Source organism: Stegodyphus dumicola, chromosome 7 (assembly GCF_044657685.1).
Source record: "Stegodyphus dumicola isolate Sdum_Otavi_A_Nest chromosome 7, ASM4465768v1".
Taxonomy (NCBI): Eukaryota; Metazoa; Arthropoda; class Arachnida; order Araneae; family Eresidae; genus Stegodyphus; species Stegodyphus dumicola.
The window spans coordinates 33,333,561-33,353,396 of record NC_140774.1 but is presented as its reverse complement, the minus strand read 5'-3'; the positions used below and the strand labels follow the sequence as shown (position 1 = coordinate 33,353,396).

Here is a 19,836-nt window from a genome sequence, read left to right as displayed (position 1 = left end):
CGTAAACCCCCTTTTTATACTGGCTCTGGGTCCCATACAACACTCTTTCACACAACACGACATTTTCTAGGAACCTATGTACTGTGTTATACAAGGGTTATCTGTATTCACAAACTTCTCGTTTCGCGTACATTTGATGAAAAAGAAATGCATAAAAATTAATACTTTAAAACATTTGCCTACGTTACTATTAATTAACTAATTACTTGTATTGTTTACATAATTATTAACTTAAACTAATGATTATTTCAAGAAGAGACATTTGATACAATATCACGTTTTATTATAGAAAAAAGGTTAATTTCTGATAATAAAATACCAGCTAATTATCAGACGCTGGTTTTCCTTAAAAATTGTTGAAGTTATTTGTTAGAAATATTTTCTCTAACAATTTTCGATCATCTGAAATTACATAAGGAATTAAATTTTAATCACTCATGTAAAGAATAATTTTAATTACAAAAATTCATGCAATGACCCTCTGCCTATGACAGGAATGTGTTACTTTAAGGATTTTCGAAAATTCTATAATTGGTTCTAAATGTCTAATGATAGTTTAGCAAATAAAAACATAATACCAGGCAATGAACTATTTGTTTAAAAAAATATAATTGAAAGTGGGAATTGAAGTTAAACATCAACAGATTTTAAGCCTTTCATAATATAATGAAAAATAAACTACAGGCTAGGTGTAGATAACTGTGTTAAAGAACTTTATTTGCAATATTAGGGTTAATAATAACACAAATTAAAAAAATACAGGCGTTTAAAAAAACCATACTTTTAAATTAAAACAAGTTAGTTTACCTTAAATTTAAGAACTCAAATGGCACGGTAAATAGTCAATTTATCTTCTGGGCTCAGTTTTCCTTCTCTTTGATAATGAACGCATTTTAAATTCCTGTACACAACAATAATAATCCTCTAATAAGATATGCACATAACGCATACCTTATTAGAGGATTATTATTATTTTTTTAATTTCTGTAATAATGTAAGAAATGAGTCTATCAGTGTTAAAAAAAAAAAAAAAAAAAAAAACTAAGAACAAGCAAGGCGTAACGAGAATAAATTTGCAAGACTATAGTTTTGACTGTTAAATTTAACGTTCCTCTTCAGCTACAGGGAGCTAAAATGAAGATAAAGAAACATGCTTCTACGCAAGAACAACATAAAACAATTCCAGGAAGTTTGTTTTTGAAGGTGTTCCAATCAATGTCTAAAATAAAATTACTTTAATTTGTCCATATTCCCGAAATAAAATTGGAATTCTGAGATCAGGGGACGTCAAATTACTCACCAACTTTTGATCAGTTAAATGTACAATACTATTCCTAAGTCGAAAGACAAACTAACGCTAAACACTACTTTTATAAGGTATTTCTTCCGCCTTCTTAGCATGCCTTCGTGGTGTAGTGGTCAACACACTCGGTGCGTATTCGAGAGAACTGTGGTTCGAGTCTCGGTGAGGGCATTGCTCATTTTTCATGCCTACTGCTTCGAAATAACCTAATGCCTCTACACCTCTAGTTAACTATGGAAGCAATAAGCCTTTAATACTATGCGAGTAGATTTCAGCTGACCTCTGTTGACTGAAAGTAAAGCTCTTCTGAATTCTGTTATTTGATTCCAATGAGATTTCAAATATATTTTACGTGATAGCAATCATAACACAACATTAAATAATTATGAAACATATATTCATACCGTGTATATCAATTTTTTTTTTCAAAATACCTATTGAATTTTATCAGTTAAAAAATAAAAGACTGCAATTTTTAAAATCATTAATTATTTACATTCGCAACAGAATTAAATCTAAACTGAATGTAATGAAACTTCCCTAAAAGTACCCTCCACTTATCTAGAGGAATTTGGTCTTCAGTAGAGGTGATCGTTTTACAGAATGATGATACTCTTTGCTGATATTTATGTAATTTCTAAGAAGTCTGATCATTTTAAAAGCTGCCACAGCAAAACTTAAAAAACTGAACTGAACAGCACTGTATAGGAACCCAAATTCCGGAGGTAAAAAAGGTAATAATTAAGTACATTTTTTGTTTTAGTTTATTCATAGGTATTGCTGAGTGGATAAAGGCCCTATAAGTGTTAGATTGCGTTCTAAATTCGGTTCACAAAATACGTAGAATTATCTCACAAAATATGTAGAGTTAGCATCATTTCAGCTTCTCTCAAGTTTTCTGAAACAGATGTGTAGCCCAGCTCCAGTTATTAGGATTCCAGTTATGTGAAACACCAATTATCTGGATTGCTTTTTTCTTTTTTGTCGACGTTCTTTTTTCATTAGTTTTTAATGAACTTAAATTGTATAAAAGCTAATATAGTAAATATTTTTGAAAAATGTATTATTTTATTGTTAATTTTATCGCTCTACTATTCTACGTTCTCCAATCTCAATATTTTTTCTCTTTTTAAAATTTCACATCTTACACATATATTTACATTAGGCAGGTCAAAACACAGTATAAGATTACTTCATAATTTAATAGTAAACAAAATAAGAAATAAACCTTGGTATATCTAAACATCAATTTGAAAATAAATATGATTTTTGAAATTGCGATAAATATTTTATTTCTGATGCATCAGGTTACAGGTTTTTAACTGCTACATTCTGGTCTTAATCATGAAGTTAGGAATCAGCAGTTCATTTTCTATATAAGCTCTTCGGATAGCTCATTTTCAATTATCGCGATTCACAAAGATGTGGTGATGCGAAAAACGTCAAAAGTCTTTATGCAGTATACAACTTTTTATTTTTTATGCGCTAACTTCCAAAATTCATCATACCTCGCTTTTTTTCTGTTTTCTTTAAAAATAACATTCAAATTCGTATTGTTTTTTAACTTGACAAACTCATCAAACAGCGTTGCATTTGCAGTCGCTGTTTCTACATTCTAGAGATTTTCTGCAGGCAATAGACTGAAATTTATTTAAATCTTCAAATTCACTTTAAATTTCTTAGCAAATAAATTAAATTTTGTGTACTACAATATTTAATGAAAGCGGAACCTTGCGCTGTTGTTAAAATACCAATACTCTAAAATCAAAGGCAAGCTAAAATATATATACATTTTAAATATTTTTTGTTGTTATCAGAAATGTGCCTTGCAATATTTTCAATACGACTAAGGCAAGTTAAAATTTAAGAGTGAAATATTTTTAATTTGGAACCTATTTGATTTTTATTACTAAATTTATCGAATAATACAATGGAAGTATTGATGAAGCCCATTTTTGTATAATTTCTGTATTAATAAATGATCTTCTATATTTCCCAAGTATGTAATAAATTTCATGTAATGCTCTTGAATGCGCTGTGTCATCTGAATAAGCCTAAGAACAACAATAACCAACATTATATTACGTTGTTGTTCTTCGATAACTGAAAGAAATCTTAGCAATAATAAAATACGTTATTTTTTGTTGTCCTAAGACTTTTTTTTAAGATATTTAATTTTCCATTTCGCATTAAAAGATCCAAGGGAAAGGATGTGTAAATGGAAATATCATTAAATGATTTGTGTTTGTAGAGGAAAATATCTATAAATGATCTGTTTTAGTAATATAATAACTATCAATACTATATTTTTTTAATATCTAGCTTTTACAGCAAAACAAGCAAATTGTTAAACCATGTTCATTTTACATTACAAAGTAGTATTCACGTTTTGAAGTTATCGATATTCATCGGTTACTTTTGTTTCTTTTTTAAAGATATTTCTACCATTATAGATAATAAAATTTTATGAATGTATGCTTGAAATTAAAATAAAACTGAAAATCAAAACTTCTACGCATCGACGTAACTACAGAACTACAATAGTTGGAGCATGCGCAATGAAAAATGAGTTTTGTCGAGTATAGATGATGGTGCATTTGGTAGTGGTCGGAATTACAAATTTTAAGACACAAAATTTACTAATTACAAAATTTAATAAATTACAAGACATGTAAGACGTAAATTTCAACGTGCGTCTGAGAAGCTTCAACTTTTACTAACACCAAAATTTAGGCAGGTGAGCCCCAAACTTTAACGTTTGTGTGAGCCAGTTTCCCTAAAAGAATCCTTAACAACCTTCCTTTATAGAGGTTTTCCCTGAGTAGAACTAGTTAGCAGACCAGAATTTCACCGCTAATAGTACAGGTATAGTCCTGCTGCATTAACTGCGCAGTTCCGCCTCAATTTTGTGGGACAGCACCCTGGTGGGGACGCTGTTGGGGGTTCTGGCCTCTTTCCCTATCATCAACCTCTCAAGAGGACTTTCGCTTCACCGTGTGTTTTCGTTGCAAAAACTGTAAATAAATTTCGTTTTGGGGCGCATATATAATATCGCTGAATTTCATGTGGCCTGAAGATTATGCATGGATGTATGTCAGTAATGTAATTTTAAATTTTAAATAAATGTTATTTATTTAAAAACAATTTTTTCTCTAATTTTAGTACAATAGCAGCAAAGCCAGACTGTTAAATTAGTTTCCGACCTACACTAATAAAAATTATTTCACTTTTTTGTCTCTAATGAAAAGAAAAATGGACTTCATGCTTACAAAAATATAGCTCATTCTTTAATTTTGTCGAAAAAAGGAGTTTTTTTCTTTTAACGTACTTTAAAAAATAAAGATTTTTTTGATACCATCCTTATTGAAAGAGAATATCACAAATGACGAAGCAAAATTTCTCTCTTGAATTAAAATAAGTACATATTTAGCCTGCATTTCATGTCTAGGAGCATTTACATGCTCAACCGAGATGAGAGCAATATAAACGGTTACTGATCATCTTTGCTTGAATAACGGATAAAATACTATTTTTCATTCGAGTTCATTTATTTATTTTTTATTTGCTGTTTGATAATCTTCCCAAAATTTCTTCAGTTTAGGAATTAAATGGACATATTAATGTATGTGAGTTACATCCGGAATTCATCACACAGAAGCACCACATTATACCTGGGTATTCAGACACATTAAATATTTAGGATGCATTAACATGGAATAAATTCGGCGAAAGGTGAAGAGTCTTAAATTAAGAAACTAAGCGAGAAATCTTAGACGTAATTCTGAAAAGCTATGATATGTAATCTGTTTTAAAACGTAACGCATTATTCGGCACTACTAAAATATTACCCCTATTGCAGCTCGTAAACACTGCAGATATTTTCGAGGTCCTGGATTGTTGTTTAATAATATTTACTGTATATGGCGGAAATTATTTTATAATATCACATTTTATTATTTGATAAACATATTTTTATTTAGTAACAACTGTTACGAAGGATGTTAATTTCATAGCGTAATTTCTTTTTCCTATGAGAGTTTATTGAAATTTTCCAACAATTTCGAGCGTCCTATCCAGATTTGATCTTGTTACCCTTTGTTAGGAATGCATTTTACAATGATGTTTTGCTTTTAAATTGTGAAACCATACAGATTAAAAATGGTTCACATTTAAAAATTTCCTATTAAACAGTCAATGACACACTTCGTGTGGTAAAAAATGGCTGTCGAGGGAGTTTTGAATCCGAGCTCTGAAAGCGGCCCAAACTTCGTTCTCAAATTTATGTCCCTGTCACTGCAACTAAAGTCCGATTTATAGAGTTGCCGCGAATTCGAGTCCAGAGACACTACATCACTCTTCTTTTTTTTTTTTTTTCCTCTTTCCTTTCTCACCCTCTTTCTTTCTCTTCTTTCTTAAAACAGAAGAGAAAGACGTTAGACGGAAAAAATATATAAATAAAAAAGAGAAGCTACTGAGACAGACGAGACTTCTAGTTCTTTTAATTGACGAATGTACGTTTCGCTCAGGTATGGCAGAAGGTGATTTGCCCCTTGTTTTGCTTTACTTCGTTCTCAAAAAGAATCCTGCTGGAAAATTTCTATCGGTTCGCAGAAGCAGAAGAAGGGAAGTGCAGAAGTAATAAAAATAGAACACGCTTGTCGGATCACTTACTAAAAATGATGACCATGATGTGGGTATTCTATGTTTCTTGCAGAGCTGTCTGACGCTAAACGTTAAAGAAACAAACAAGCATATGTCAGCTGATTTTGCAGCATTAAATCATACTCTAAAGTTTCCGGCCATGATATTTATTTACATTCTGCGTTATGTTTTATTCCTTTTTAACAATAATGCTTCCGCAAAGCAACGGATGGCAGTGTGAGAGTTAAATTCACGTTACATGTGTTATCATAAAAATTAAGTTTTCTATGATAAAAACGTCAAATATTTAAAGAAAATGAAGAAACTTATAGTTAAGCATTTAATATTAAACTGCTAAAATCGGTTTTATGCATCTTAATTAGCAAATTATCTAAATAAAAAGCATCGAATAAAACAGAAAAGAGCAAATTGCAAATAATCATACGTTTAAACGCTTTGCAGATTAATGCAATGTTTAGACATATTATTACATCAGCAATCAAATCAGCACAAGCATGCGTATTTTATAAAATTCGTTTTTAAGTAACATTTCCGAAATATTCGACTATTTGTATTTTGCTTTAAAATTAGCCAGTCTAGTCATGGTTGAAACTGCATAACTGCATAATTGAAATTCAGTCCATACTTTTAGCCCAGAACCTTTATCTGAACGCTGCTTACTATTGTTAATACCTGTTAATTTGAAGCTATCAGTTTCTTCTACATCTTCCTTTTCTTTGTCTCGGTATTGTCAGATTATAAAACTTTTTTGAAGTTAATTTCACTTGTTTTGTTGCTGAGGAATGCTCCAGAGATAAAACTATTTTTTTTTTGTGATTTATTACCGGAGATGCTGAATAAATATTCATATTATAATTCAATTAGAAAGCTGTAAATGTTGATTGTAAGACTAATATTTATATTGCAATGTATGTTTTAAAGATGCGATACTTTATCCAATCACGACAAAGCATTTGTGGGTTATCTGTCTAACGACGCAGTGCGAAATAGTTCACCACCAGCTGCGTAAATAAGTCCATTGAACATTCATACAGTTTAACTTACTAAGGAATTATCGAAGGTTATTTGTTTTATTTAAGACAAAACGAATGACAAATGTCTGTAAAAAATTGAATAACTCTTTGAAAATATTTTAAAAGAAATTAGTTATGCTGCAAAAAGGGGTAAATCCATGAAATGGAAATTGAGAAACATGCTATAGTCTCATGCACCCAGCCGCCAGAACCCTAAATGTTATCAGTTTTAAAAGAATTATCAAATATTTAACTTTAGCCACTTTGACTCAATGGTAAACACCCATTTCGAAGGCTCCTTTTTTAAGACAGGTAACTCTAAATTGATTTTCCATGCATATAAATAGGCGTCATGGTGCGCTTTCCGAGAGTAACATTAAACGGAATAATTAAAACTTTGTAACCAGCGAAATAAGTATCGATTCTCCTATGGCGAAGAATGACCCCTTATATTCTAAAAGGAATACAGAACCAAAAGTTATTACGGGACAATTTGAATGCAAAGGCAGTTGGATATATAGATTGACTAGCAGAAGCTACGAAATAGGAATCACATTCTAGGTAAGGACATGGTCGTTTTCAACAGTAGTATAACACGGTTTCAAGATAAATAATACGCTCAACAAAAGCACTTTTGAGTGCAGTGGAAAGAGAGATATGAAGCTCTCGGATTCCATTCTTTGTCCTCGAACTTATGAAAAGTTTCTTAATGCCCACTTTTTCTTAATCTGTAATAATGAAATGTTATTGCAAGTTTTTTGCTTTTATGCAGACATTAATATGCTTTTATGAACAGTTTCCTGTATATGAGTGTCACCATTCTAATCCGAAACTTTCAGGTTATTCTTTTAACAATGTCGCCTTTCTCCTTCGACCTGGTGGGTTGCTATAATTAAGTTATAACGAGAACTAATATTACCTGAAACTAATTAAACAAAATTAATGGCTCAGCAAGTTTCAAAATTAATTAGAAAAGATAAGGTTAAATAAAAGAAGAGTGCAAATAGCAAATCATTGTAATAAATAGAATATTAAGCAAAATTATTTCAGAAACAGAGAACGAAAATAATTTTTTCATTAATTTAACAGGAGATGGGGAGATCAAATCAAGCAAAGAATATTATTTTAATTCTCAGCTCTTGCCAATATTACAGCAGAGGCGAAAAACATATAAGCTTATTTGGTTAACACTAATGGTAAGGAGTAATCTCCGGTTTGTTTTTTTAGATTTCTTTTTACATCTTTAAAAGCGAATTTACACTTTGCTTAGCAAAATAATTAAAATACGATTTATTTTAATTCATTGAAGACTATGGAGCATATGCTACGTAGCTTTTAATTTAAAATTAACTAATTAGGTTGCAAATGGAAAACATATAGCATTTTTTTTTTCAAGCAAAGCAAAAAATATTAAAAACAAAAATTGTTAATCTCAAGTCTTCAGATTATAGACTAACATATCAAAGTAAAGTTTATCTTTAAGATTTCTTAAAGATTAAATTAGTATTGAAAAAATGTTTAATGAAAAGTATTATAAACCGTTTAAAAAGCAAATGACGTTTTATTAGTTATTTAATATAGACATCATACATCAAACATCAGATATATATCATCAATTTTAATATTTGCAAAAATACTGCAAATATTCATGAAAATCAGTTGGTTTTACATCAATCAGGCGCATTATTAAAAAAAAATAAAATGAAGATTTAATTTAAAGAATGGGATTTATTGCCTTTAAATCTCTCATTTCATTAATCTGTAAGAGGCCGATTAAAATGTATAGATAAAATATTAAAATATTATGCTTCTCTAAATGGCAGCAGTCTAAGAATCTGCTGTCATGGGTAAGGACAAATGGAAGATAAGTAAAAGCTCTTATACTTTGCGCAATGTCTGCATCTAGCCCTCTGTCTCTTCCGCAATGTCTGCATCTTTCCGCTCCTCAGTTCCGAAATATGATCGTATTTAAGAAACTTATACAGTCAGAATGTGATTTTGCGTAGCAATTGAAAACAGTGGATCTCCTTCGAGGTGTAAAAATGTTGTCTATCTCAATCAAAAAGGGAGAGAAAAAATTCCGAAATTTTCATTATTAAAAACATGCTGTTAACTTAAAAGTCAAACTGAGAGGTTGTTATACGGCCTAATCTTAAATTAACCAACAATTTTAATCTAACAAAAATTGCTTCATTGCATTTTTTATCCTTTAAACACGTCATTCTTTCTGGTATAGTGGTTAGGGGTGACGACTGCGATACTAAAGCGCCAGGATTCGAATCTCGGAGAACGCATGGTTTTATTTGTCCGTCCCCTCATAGAAGGCAAAGATGACCTAAATATTAAGGGCCTTCATAATAAAGTGACCATCGCTTCTGGCCTTAGTAGTTGACGGTTTAGACACGCCATTAGGGAAAAAAATATAATTCTTCCGTTGAATAGAGTAATAATGATATATGTCGCTTTACAGGTAAGACATATTTTTTGGCATTTTTGGAGAACTAAAAATTTTATAAATACGCGAGGCCTATAAGAAGTTTTAGGATTAATTTTTAATAAATTCCAGCAAACGTGCTAAATGGCAATTGACAGGGCTTATTGTTATCACATTTTAGCGTACACCTCCTAAAATTTCATCTACTTATGGAGAGAATTTTCCATGCAGTTCATTGTCTGCTTTGATCCAGTGTCATCTACCGTCATGGATTCGAAAGATAAGCAAATGGAAGCCAAATTTTTGCAAGTAAAGCGAGAAGAATCAACGAAGACATTCGAAATGTTGCGCAAAGCATACGGCGCCGCATGCTTTACTCAAAATTTCCAATCCACAAAGCACGATTTTAATTTTCTCATTAGTAGAGGTAAATTCATGATGGATGTGAAGGTGTTGATAATGAATCCAGGAGTGGTTACACTAAGTAGACTCTATTTGGTGAGATTATCGAAATTAATTTGACCATTATTCCCAAAAGATAATCGGTGAACTCCATATTTTATATAGACGTAATGGGCATACGTTTGAATAGAATTCAGCACGTTAGTCCTGAAAAACCTTAAATCGAATAACTGGTTTCTGCTACATGATAAAAGCGCCTTGATACAATCCCATTAACTCAAGCAGTTTTTAGAAAAAAATATATATATCACGATTCTCAACCTCGCTTATTCGCGACATCTTCAGTATACATTTTCTTCTTTAATGTAAAGATACATGACAAAAGTTACTGTTTTAATAGCAATGACGAGATTCAAAAACTATTGTTTGAGATTTAAACAGTATTCCAAAAGTTGAGTTTGGTGGAGGAAACAAGTAGCTGTATGAAGTTGCCACGTTGTGTAAACTTACAAGGATTTTATATTGAAGACTAAAAATTAAGAATGTTATTTACTTCTAATTTTGCGTGAACTTAGTCTTAAAACTTTAGAGAAGCACTATGCATGCATGGAGAAAATCTACGAATACGAAGATGTAATTAATATTTTTTTTTAACTGAGCATACTGAATTTGCACTATATTAAATATTGCGTAAAATTATGCACCGTTTTTATCATTGACTTTTGCATCAGATTTGTTTGACTGAGAAACTGATAAACCAGCCACATTAGATTCTTTTCCTTTTATCATCCAGAAATCATTTACGATAAATTTGTATCTGCCGATTCCTTACCTCCTCCATAAATGAGGCACGCGAATTTTCTTAAACTAGCGATATTAATTCAATTTACTGCGTGCCTCAGTAAGCTCAACCGCATCCTTCAGCGTTACTAATCTCCCAATATTTACCATTTTGGCGTTCCTGACCCCGAATTTTTGGCCATCGCAAAATTATTCCAATGATTAACTCCTGAGACTCAGCTCTGCAATTCGGCGGAGCTTCTCATGGTTGTCAAGGGCAACGGAGGACGCGAAGCCAAGTAATCCTCTGCCGTAATCCGCCCCTCTCCCAGTTAATCTCATTTTTAATCTTCGATTGTCTCTCCTCTCCTCCGGATTTGGCGATTGCATCTTCTTCTGAGAAGTAATCACTTGATGGGTTTTGAAACGTGTTGTTATTGCGGCTGTGATCTATCATTGGTACATATTGCTCATATTTGCAAATGATTATTGACAATTTACTCTAGTATAAAGGGATAGTTTTCTATCAGAACTAGAAAGAAAACATAACGTAGTTTAATTTCTGAATGCTTAAGATAGTTTAAGCAAGAATAGAAACAATTTTCAAAGTTGTGAAATCTTTCTAATGTACAGAATAGTTTAAAGGCTTTCCCCTCCCACTCCTCTTTGCAGGTTGAATTGCGTTTCTCACTAAAAATATATCATAAAAATGAAATTTAAATTATTAAAACAGTGAAGTTATAAAATAATGAAATGTTTAAAGTTATTAAAATAATTAAAGGTTTTTCAGTGGCTACAGGTAATGTTAACTAAAACGCAGTTATTTAAATTGTACTTCTTTATTAAAGCGTCTTCCCCCCCCCAGGTTTAAACACCAAAAGTGCTTTTAATGCAAAACTTATTTGACTATCAGACATTCTTCGCCAAAATGATACCCAAGCCACATACAACGCCCACTTTAATAAGAAGACATAGCATCAAACCTCATGAGCATAGCGTGAAATGTAGTTTTCGTTTCTAATTTTCTTTTTAATTTATACGAAAAACTTTGAGCAATAAAACTACTTCAGATTCAACACACCTCAAAAACTTTTAATGATAAAACTACTTTAGATTATTACAATAAACTCCTTATTACCGTCCAAAGTATTTTCAAATTTTCTAAGCAGTAAACATTTTGTATATTTTTTCCCTTTAATATATCGCATATTATCTCACACATTTTTGTGATTCTGATATCCCTTTTTACTCATGAAAATGCACATTGTTCTTCCTATAAAACTTTAAATAAAAACTATTGCTGCATTTTTTAAAATGCAAAATTTTATTAAGATTCAAAAGAAGGTCGCTTCTTTTTAGTTATTTCAATCAATGCACTTTAGAACAATACATCGACAATGCATTGTATAACATAAAAAAATAAAAGCATTTGCTAAACAGTAGTTTAGTATTCTATAGCTGATTTTGAATAAGACAGTTTTCAATAAATGCCCGAATGCGAGTTTGAACGACATTCCTGGAAAATGCATTTTGCATTAAATTTTGCAACGCTTTCAATAATAAAAGTACAATAGATCGAGTTAAACACAAAAAAGGAAATCGGATGTGGACACCATATGACTTCTTTGTACAACCTACTAAATTATGCATATTTAAACTTATTTCTACAAATTTCATTAGTGATTTATTTCTCTTTCAATAAATTAAATTCATACATCATGACAAGAAAAAAAAACAAATAAGAACTTGAAACATCTTCATTAAAAATTGTAAAATGCAGAAAAACTTAAAACAACAAATAGAGTTAAAAACTGTTAAAAACAATTTTTACAATTAAAATTAGAGTTTGAATTAATTTTAAAACTTTTGGCTCCACTTCGCAAAAAAAGACACTAAAGTTGGCAAAGAAACTGACTTGATTCACTATGCAATTAAGTTTCAAATGTAAACAAATGGCGGTGTCGTTAGGCCTAGTGGAACTTAAACAACTTTTAAATTGTTGATAATTTTACAACTATTGTAAGCAGATTAACTAAAGGCATAAAAACCTTAACCGGAACATAAGAACAATATAATTCAATCACTTTTAAAGCAAAAAATACGCAATTTACCAACATATAAGAATAAAAAAACTTAGTTCACTGAGCCAGGTAACAAAGTAAGTATAAATATATATATATTTATATACTTTTGGTGCGACCGATTGCAACCAAAATGAGAGTTTCACATCTACATGTTTATATTAGTTCCATATACAAAATTCTGAAGCTACTCGTTTTTGAGTTATGTAAGATACATATGTACGTACAGATGTCACAAAAAAACTCTTCTGAATCCATTTTAAATCCATTTGTTCAATCCATTTTGAGAGAAAGAGTTCTTTATTTTGACCGTACGTACAGTTGTAATTCATAAACTTCGTTCAAATGGAATCGAGAGGGGTCAAAATGGATATTTTCGTTGAAATACGATACCCAAAATTTTTCGCGATTTCAATATTTCCTTTATTTCGTACAAGGCAGTAAAAATGAAAGATTGTCTTTCACTAGTAAGAAGTCACTGGTATGAAAAGGAAAAGTAAAGAAATTTATCGTTTGTCTACTGGAGGTTAAAGCAAAACAGAATTCAATTAAATAGTTTTTTAATTTTGAAAAATTAGAAGCTGAAACTCTCTGAAGCTGAGTGTAAGTGTTAACAATAGAAATGTACTGTTTGTCGTCCATTTGTTTTAGAGAGGAGATTAAATAGAACATCCGAATTTATGATCGAAAAATATCCTTAACTGTAATTTTCATTTTTGAAAAAAACAGGAAAAAAATTTACCTTCCTAATAAAGTACTGGGTTTAGCGCAGAAAATATCTTCAAAATTGTAATACTTATAATTATTTACAATTACAATCACTTAATAATTTGTATAATCAGCTTTAGACATTGTTTTCATTATTTTTAAAATATATAATATTAAAGAAAAAATTTCTGCTAAATAACACTCATACATTTACCACTTTTTTTAAATAATTAACAAAGGTGATAAACTATGAGCTTTCACTTAGTACAAGATTTTTATACTTAATTCATTCCGATTTGCTTATCATATTCTGACAAGCAGTATTATTATTATTAAATTAAAAGTAGCATTTTCTGGTTACTATTAAAATTGCATATTCAATTAAATCGAAATTTTTTCCAAAGCATTTTATATCTATTTTAAAACACAGATTAAAATCAAATAGCGTTTGTTTGAATAAAACACAGATTAAAATCAAATAGCGTTTGTTTGAATAAAACACAGATTAAAATCAAATAGCGTTTGTTTGAATAAAACACAGATTAAAATCAAATAGCGTTTGTTTGAATAAAACACAGATTAAAATCAAATAGCGTTTGTTTGAATAAAACACAGATTAAAATCAAATAGCGTTTGTTTGAATAAAACACAGATTAAAATCAAATAGCGTTTGTTTGAATAAAACATAGATTAAAATCAAATAGCGTTTGTTTGAATAAAACACAGATTAAAATCAAATAGCGTTTGTTTGAATAAAACACAGATTAAAATCAAATAGCGTTTGTTTGAATAAAACACAGATTAAAATCAAATAGCGTTTGTTTGAATAAAACACAGATTAAAATCAAATAGCGTTTGTTTGAATAAAACACAGATTAAAATCAAATAGCGTTTGTTTGAATAAAACATATAGCTTTGCCATGCGAAAAGTTCAGAAACTCGTACGACTACTAAACAGAATTAAAACTGAACAAAATATCGAACATTGTTGTGTGGTAGTTAATTTTTCCGAGTAAGCAAAATTCGTGAAAAAATTTCCGAAAAATATCCTACAATGTGTGCAAAAATTAATTTAAACAATTTCTTTTGTGAATGAACATGGTTTCAATAAAGCAAACCCGAATTTCTTAATAACTATCAATTGCTTAAGCATGAAAAGATCCATTATTGTTAACTGAGAAAGGAACAGCAGATATTTTTATTGTGAATTTAAAAAAGAATTTAAAAAAAGAAATGTAGCAAACAAAATAACTTTGTGTTTCTTTATCAACTTGTTCAAAAAAAAATTATCAAGTACAAAATGTACATGCTAAACTGCTTTAAAAAAATCTATAAAATATTTAAAAAATTTTAAATCAGTTTTTTTTTTTTTTTTTTTTTTTTTTTTTTACATTCGAAATAATATTGATATCGATGATGACAAGATAATATTCTAGTAACTTCATCTAAATCAGAAGAATTGTTCCTGGAAAACGTACTATACTCGTTGGTAATGCAAATTTCATATTTCAAAGCAAGCATAGGAATGTTTATTTATTAGCCCAAAGGACAATATCCTCAGAAGGGTTATTAATTTCGTTCTGGCACTTTGCGTTGATTCACTATAAACGGCGAATCTCTTTTTAAATTGTTGCCAACAAATATTAGAGCCCTGTATTATATTTAAAGAAATTAAGTAATGAAGAGTCTGCATAAATGTATATATGTTTCTCGGACTGTGATAAAACAACGGTACCTAGATCCATGAAATTTTGAATAACGTACGTCTCCACCTGAATATGGATATCTGGAAGCCCAAATTTGGAATTTGTTTTATTACCTATTTCATATTTTGTAAAACTTTAACGAATTTTTGATTAACAAACACTACGATTTCAAAGTGAGTAATGGCAACACTGTACAGAAAATGAAAAAATTATCTCCAGGGCGCGAGACTGTGTATCGGAAATTCTAAAGATACGCTCTTTTAAATATTTTGTGATATTGCTGTTGAATTGAATTTTATGTTTAAGTGCGAAGAACATGATATTTAATAAATAAAGGTAACATACAAAACGTTAAAATAAAGTTCCTCTGTGCATAATATAAAATCTAAGAGGTTTCAGAATTTTTAATGTATTTTTCTGTATTTTACTTATTTTTTATTTTATTTTTTATATTTATTTTTTTTATTTAAATTCTTCCTTTGGGTAAACATCAGAACGCCACTCAAAGATACTATAATGTTTTCGAAACAACTGAAAGAAAAATGGCAGGCTTGGAATAACAGAAATAAGTATTGCCTTAAGATTAAATATTTTTCCACATAAACAAAAAGTTAATTCAGTTTTATATTGCTATTCATTTTTTATGATCAAAAAACGAATTCGAAAAAACCGACTAAATTTTAGACATGTTATGATTTCAAAAACTATTTTAATATTTGTAAATCAATAGCACTAGAAATAATTTAGTGTATGCATTTAATTAATAACATCTAAATTATATCAATCATATAAAATTTAAAATTAAATAAACGTAAATTAATTTTTGATTTTTTTTCTGTCATCAGTTTTATTTCTGTGATAAGTACTTTAGATTGAGATAATCAGATATCAGCTTTTACTACTAGCACGTTATTAGTGTTTCTATTTAAATTAATATGTAATATATAAGGGTAATATTTTATTCAAATAAATAAAAATGGATATCAAATCAAAACTTAATAGTAAGAAATACATGTCTGATTATTTAAATATCCATTTGTAACAAATTAAAATTAAAATTAATTTTAGATAATATTATCAATAAATTTCTCGAAAATCCTTGACGAGTCTTAAGAATACCAGAGCAAGCAGCTTAATTAATATACTGTAAAATACTGAGAATTGCAGTAATTGCACTGTAAGAATTATGTTAATTTTATTAACAGTTAAATTTTAAGTTCCTTTCCTATCGATTCTTAACTTCAACTTACATTCCCGGCCAGAGCGTAGTTTTAGAATCACGTCTGAATACATAATAAGAGCGGTATTTAACCGCGAAGTTCTTCGAGCTTGGAGAAAGAGATATCAGGTATTCTGGCTGCACGCGTCCGCCTTTTTAGGCTATTTTCTCGTAAGCTATTATCACGCTCGGCCGTACTTTAGGCCCTTGATAGCTTCGCAGTCTATTAACGTTAAGTGGCCAACTGTTAGAATTTTGATAGCTTCGGCTATACCTCTTTAGTTTAGATTAGTTTAGTATTATTCTTAGTCTCTTAAGTTCAAAGACGAAATGTCGGCTTTATTGTACACTCCAAGACGGAGTTTTGTTAAACTTTAGTTGGAATAATAAAGGGCTAGTTTACTCTTCTATCTTGTTGTTTCCTGTCATACGGACTCAAGCGATTATTCGCTTATCAGTTCTTAAGATTCTTCACTTCTAACAGCAACCTACTAGATTACAAAGTGAGGAACTCTACAGCCTATTGAGAAAAAAGTCTGAGAAAGGAATAAGAAATCCTTTGACGAAAGTAATTTAAGAAATCTACTTTAATATAAACAAAAAACAAAACGCACATGAAGAATTATACTTCTAAAGAAAAATTTAACACTTCCTCTTTTATTATGTGACATGTTAAGTAACAGTTTAACAATTCGCTATAATATGACTCATAATAACCAAAATGGAAAATTTATCAAGGAAAGTAAAGAATCATTATAAAAGAGTAAATTAATGTGAAACAATATAGATAAAACATTATAAGCGTAGCACCATCAGTGGGGAACATTACAAAAGAATGCTTAACCAAGTTTTTAGTTGAATAAAAATAACATTATTTTTTTTTCTTGCTCATAAATATGCAGCGAAACAAAGTAAAATAATTTTAAAATTATTTTTACCTGTGTTTCTTAATAATAGTTTGGAAAAAGTATTGTTTTATACCATTAGCGTTATAAATAAAATCATTATATACAATATGTCAATTGCAAAATATCGAATTCCATATCACAATCGTCTGCATTAAAAGTGAAATTTAATGATAATGATGAAACTTCAGATTGCAAACTTTTGTAAATTTCTTTTCTTTTTGTCAATTTTTTCACCAATTTATTTTAGAAAAATAAATGCCGGAAAATTAAAATTCTTCTTTTGAATTTTTTTTTTCTTCTTTTGAGTTTTAATTTTATTTCCGGTCAAAGTTTAGTCTTATCAGTTGGCAACAGGAAGAATTATTTCTGTTTACTTAATGCTTAAAGTACTGGCATTTCTAACGTGTTAGCCTGGAAGATTGCACAATGAAAGTTTTTCCCTCGCCCCTAATTATTTTGAAAACTGCTTTTATTATCCAAGCACAAAATATAATCTTCCTTACAGACTTAAACATAGATTATAAAAAGTTTTTAGACGTGGCTAACTCCTACAGCTCCTACAGCTTTGTGTAAAAGAACGAATGGAAACAACGTTAGTATATTTTCCATCATAAGGGAGTTGGCTATACCTCATTCCAAGACCTTAAGAGAAGTGTTCGTACAGGCTCAAAACAAGAAGGTTTAGAATATTGAAGAGACTCGCAAACAACTGATTCACTTCATTGCGGTAATACGGTAACTTGGGTAGAGGAGAAATTGAAGCAGCATACTCACTCTGACTCTGGCTTCTGTGAGGTTGGTCCACATGGCAATCTCCTCCCTGGTGGACATGTCCGGATACCTGTTCCTAGCGAATGTAGCTTCGAGTTCTTGAAGCTGCTGGCTCGTGAAATGGGTCCTTTGACGCCGCTGACGCTTCTTCTTTTTCGGATCGTCGTCAGCGGAGTTGTCCGCAGGGGAATCGGCGGTCGTCCCGCTTTGGCTCGGCTTCTCGTGGAGTGAGCCGCCGTCTGCAATAAACAAAATATAAGATACTTTTAGTATAAGCATGCATTAACTGAAAGACTTAATAATTTATCTTGTGAAAATGAATTCTTAGAGTCACAGAGATTCAGAATTGCATCCAACTTTTAATTTTGACAGTACAGGACATAAATGTTCCTAAATTTGTAGAATACTGAATTGTGATGATTCTGAATCCTTTACAAAGTGTGAAAATATTGATAAAAATTATGAAGGCATAAATAATATTTTTTTTCTTTCAAATTCTAAAACATTTTAAAAATTAATGCTCATAAAACATTTCATTTTATCTTTATTTAGTTTATTTTCCATGTAATTTTTTTAAAAAAAATAGCGTTATAATTCATCATCAGACATGTTCTGGATGTAAAATACACATTATTTGCTAGATGCATGAATAAAATACGTTTTATAGCACATTTGTAAAAACCCTAAAAACAAAAGAAATCTACGGTATATTTTATTACTTTTACTAGATGGGGTACCCGGCTTCGTGCGGGGAATTGATATGAGATTGGGTGGTAGCTGAAATAAAAGGATAAACTTTAAAATATGAGAGGTAATTTTTTGTTACTGAAACCATATTCTAACTATTTACAATACTTGTTTATAAACAAGATTTTTCCTTTTGTTATCCGGGGCATTTTACATGTACAAATTTATCGAGTTTTCTACTCTAGAGCAAGCTACATATAGCTGACCATGAGTAAAGCAGGAGTCTTTCAGGTTGATGCTGCAGTGTTTTAAAGTTTATCATTGATCTTTGTTAGTTGTAAGCTACAGGCTAATTTGATTGAAAATTGCAGCCTTTAAACTGGAATGGCATTTCAGTAGACATCTATAGTATTCTGGGGATAAATACTGTCTCTTTTGTCTTTCCAGTCATAAGTTCGACTTCCGTGATGTTATTCGATAACTGTTTGACGACCATCCTTGTTCCATTGATATCGTAGGTGATGTTATTTTTAGTTGCCAAATTGAAATAGCCACTCCAGATTGGTATAGTTGGGAACAATGTTTGGATAAATTTGGTCGATGAGTTTATTTTCAGTAGTGGCTATGTTGCAGAAATCACTGTTGATTTCAAGGAGGTCCATCATCTGGTCAGTAGGATATGTGCCTTCGCCAGTCTGTAAAAGTTTTTGAGCAAAATGTGCTGTTGTTTCAACCTTCGATATTTCAACTCTCATACTTTTTGTTAGACGCAGTATTTGTATGTGTGGCCAGAGATGTGATTTTTTAAGCATGCATTGATTTCATCTGCTGGTGTTGACTTGGGAATAACTGGAAGTATTTGTTTGAGAGTATGAGTAGAGCTCTTCCCATCACTTCAGAGTTTCCTCGCAAGTCTTGCAATGTTCTGTTCATGACTTGGAGTGATTTTTCATGTGCCAGTGTGCATTCGTCTCAGAAGATAATTTTAGTTTGTTTTAGGGGTTCACCCCCTCCAGATACTCTTGAAATTTTACAGATCGGGAATCGTTCTTTTCTTCTGCTATATTCAACGGTAGTTGTAGGGCGAAATGGGCAGTTCGTCCTCCTTCCGAAAGAAGTCATTTGGAAGCAGGCGTTGTACGCTTTTATATTTTGAAGAAAG

At 30.6% G+C, this 19,836-nt stretch overlaps 1 protein-coding gene across 1 annotated transcript in view; it reads right to left on the bottom strand.

The window, feature by feature from the left end:
- The window catches only part of LOC118185921 (pituitary homeobox x-like), a 127,479-nt gene that overhangs the window by 65,725 nt on the left and 41,918 nt on the right, over positions 1–19,836 (bottom strand). The window contains exon 2 of the mRNA XM_035355888.2: positions 17,991–18,226. Within this exon, the coding sequence (XP_035211779.1) occupies positions 17,991–18,226 (236 nt within the window). The remainder of the gene's footprint in view (positions 1–17,990; positions 18,227–19,836) is intronic.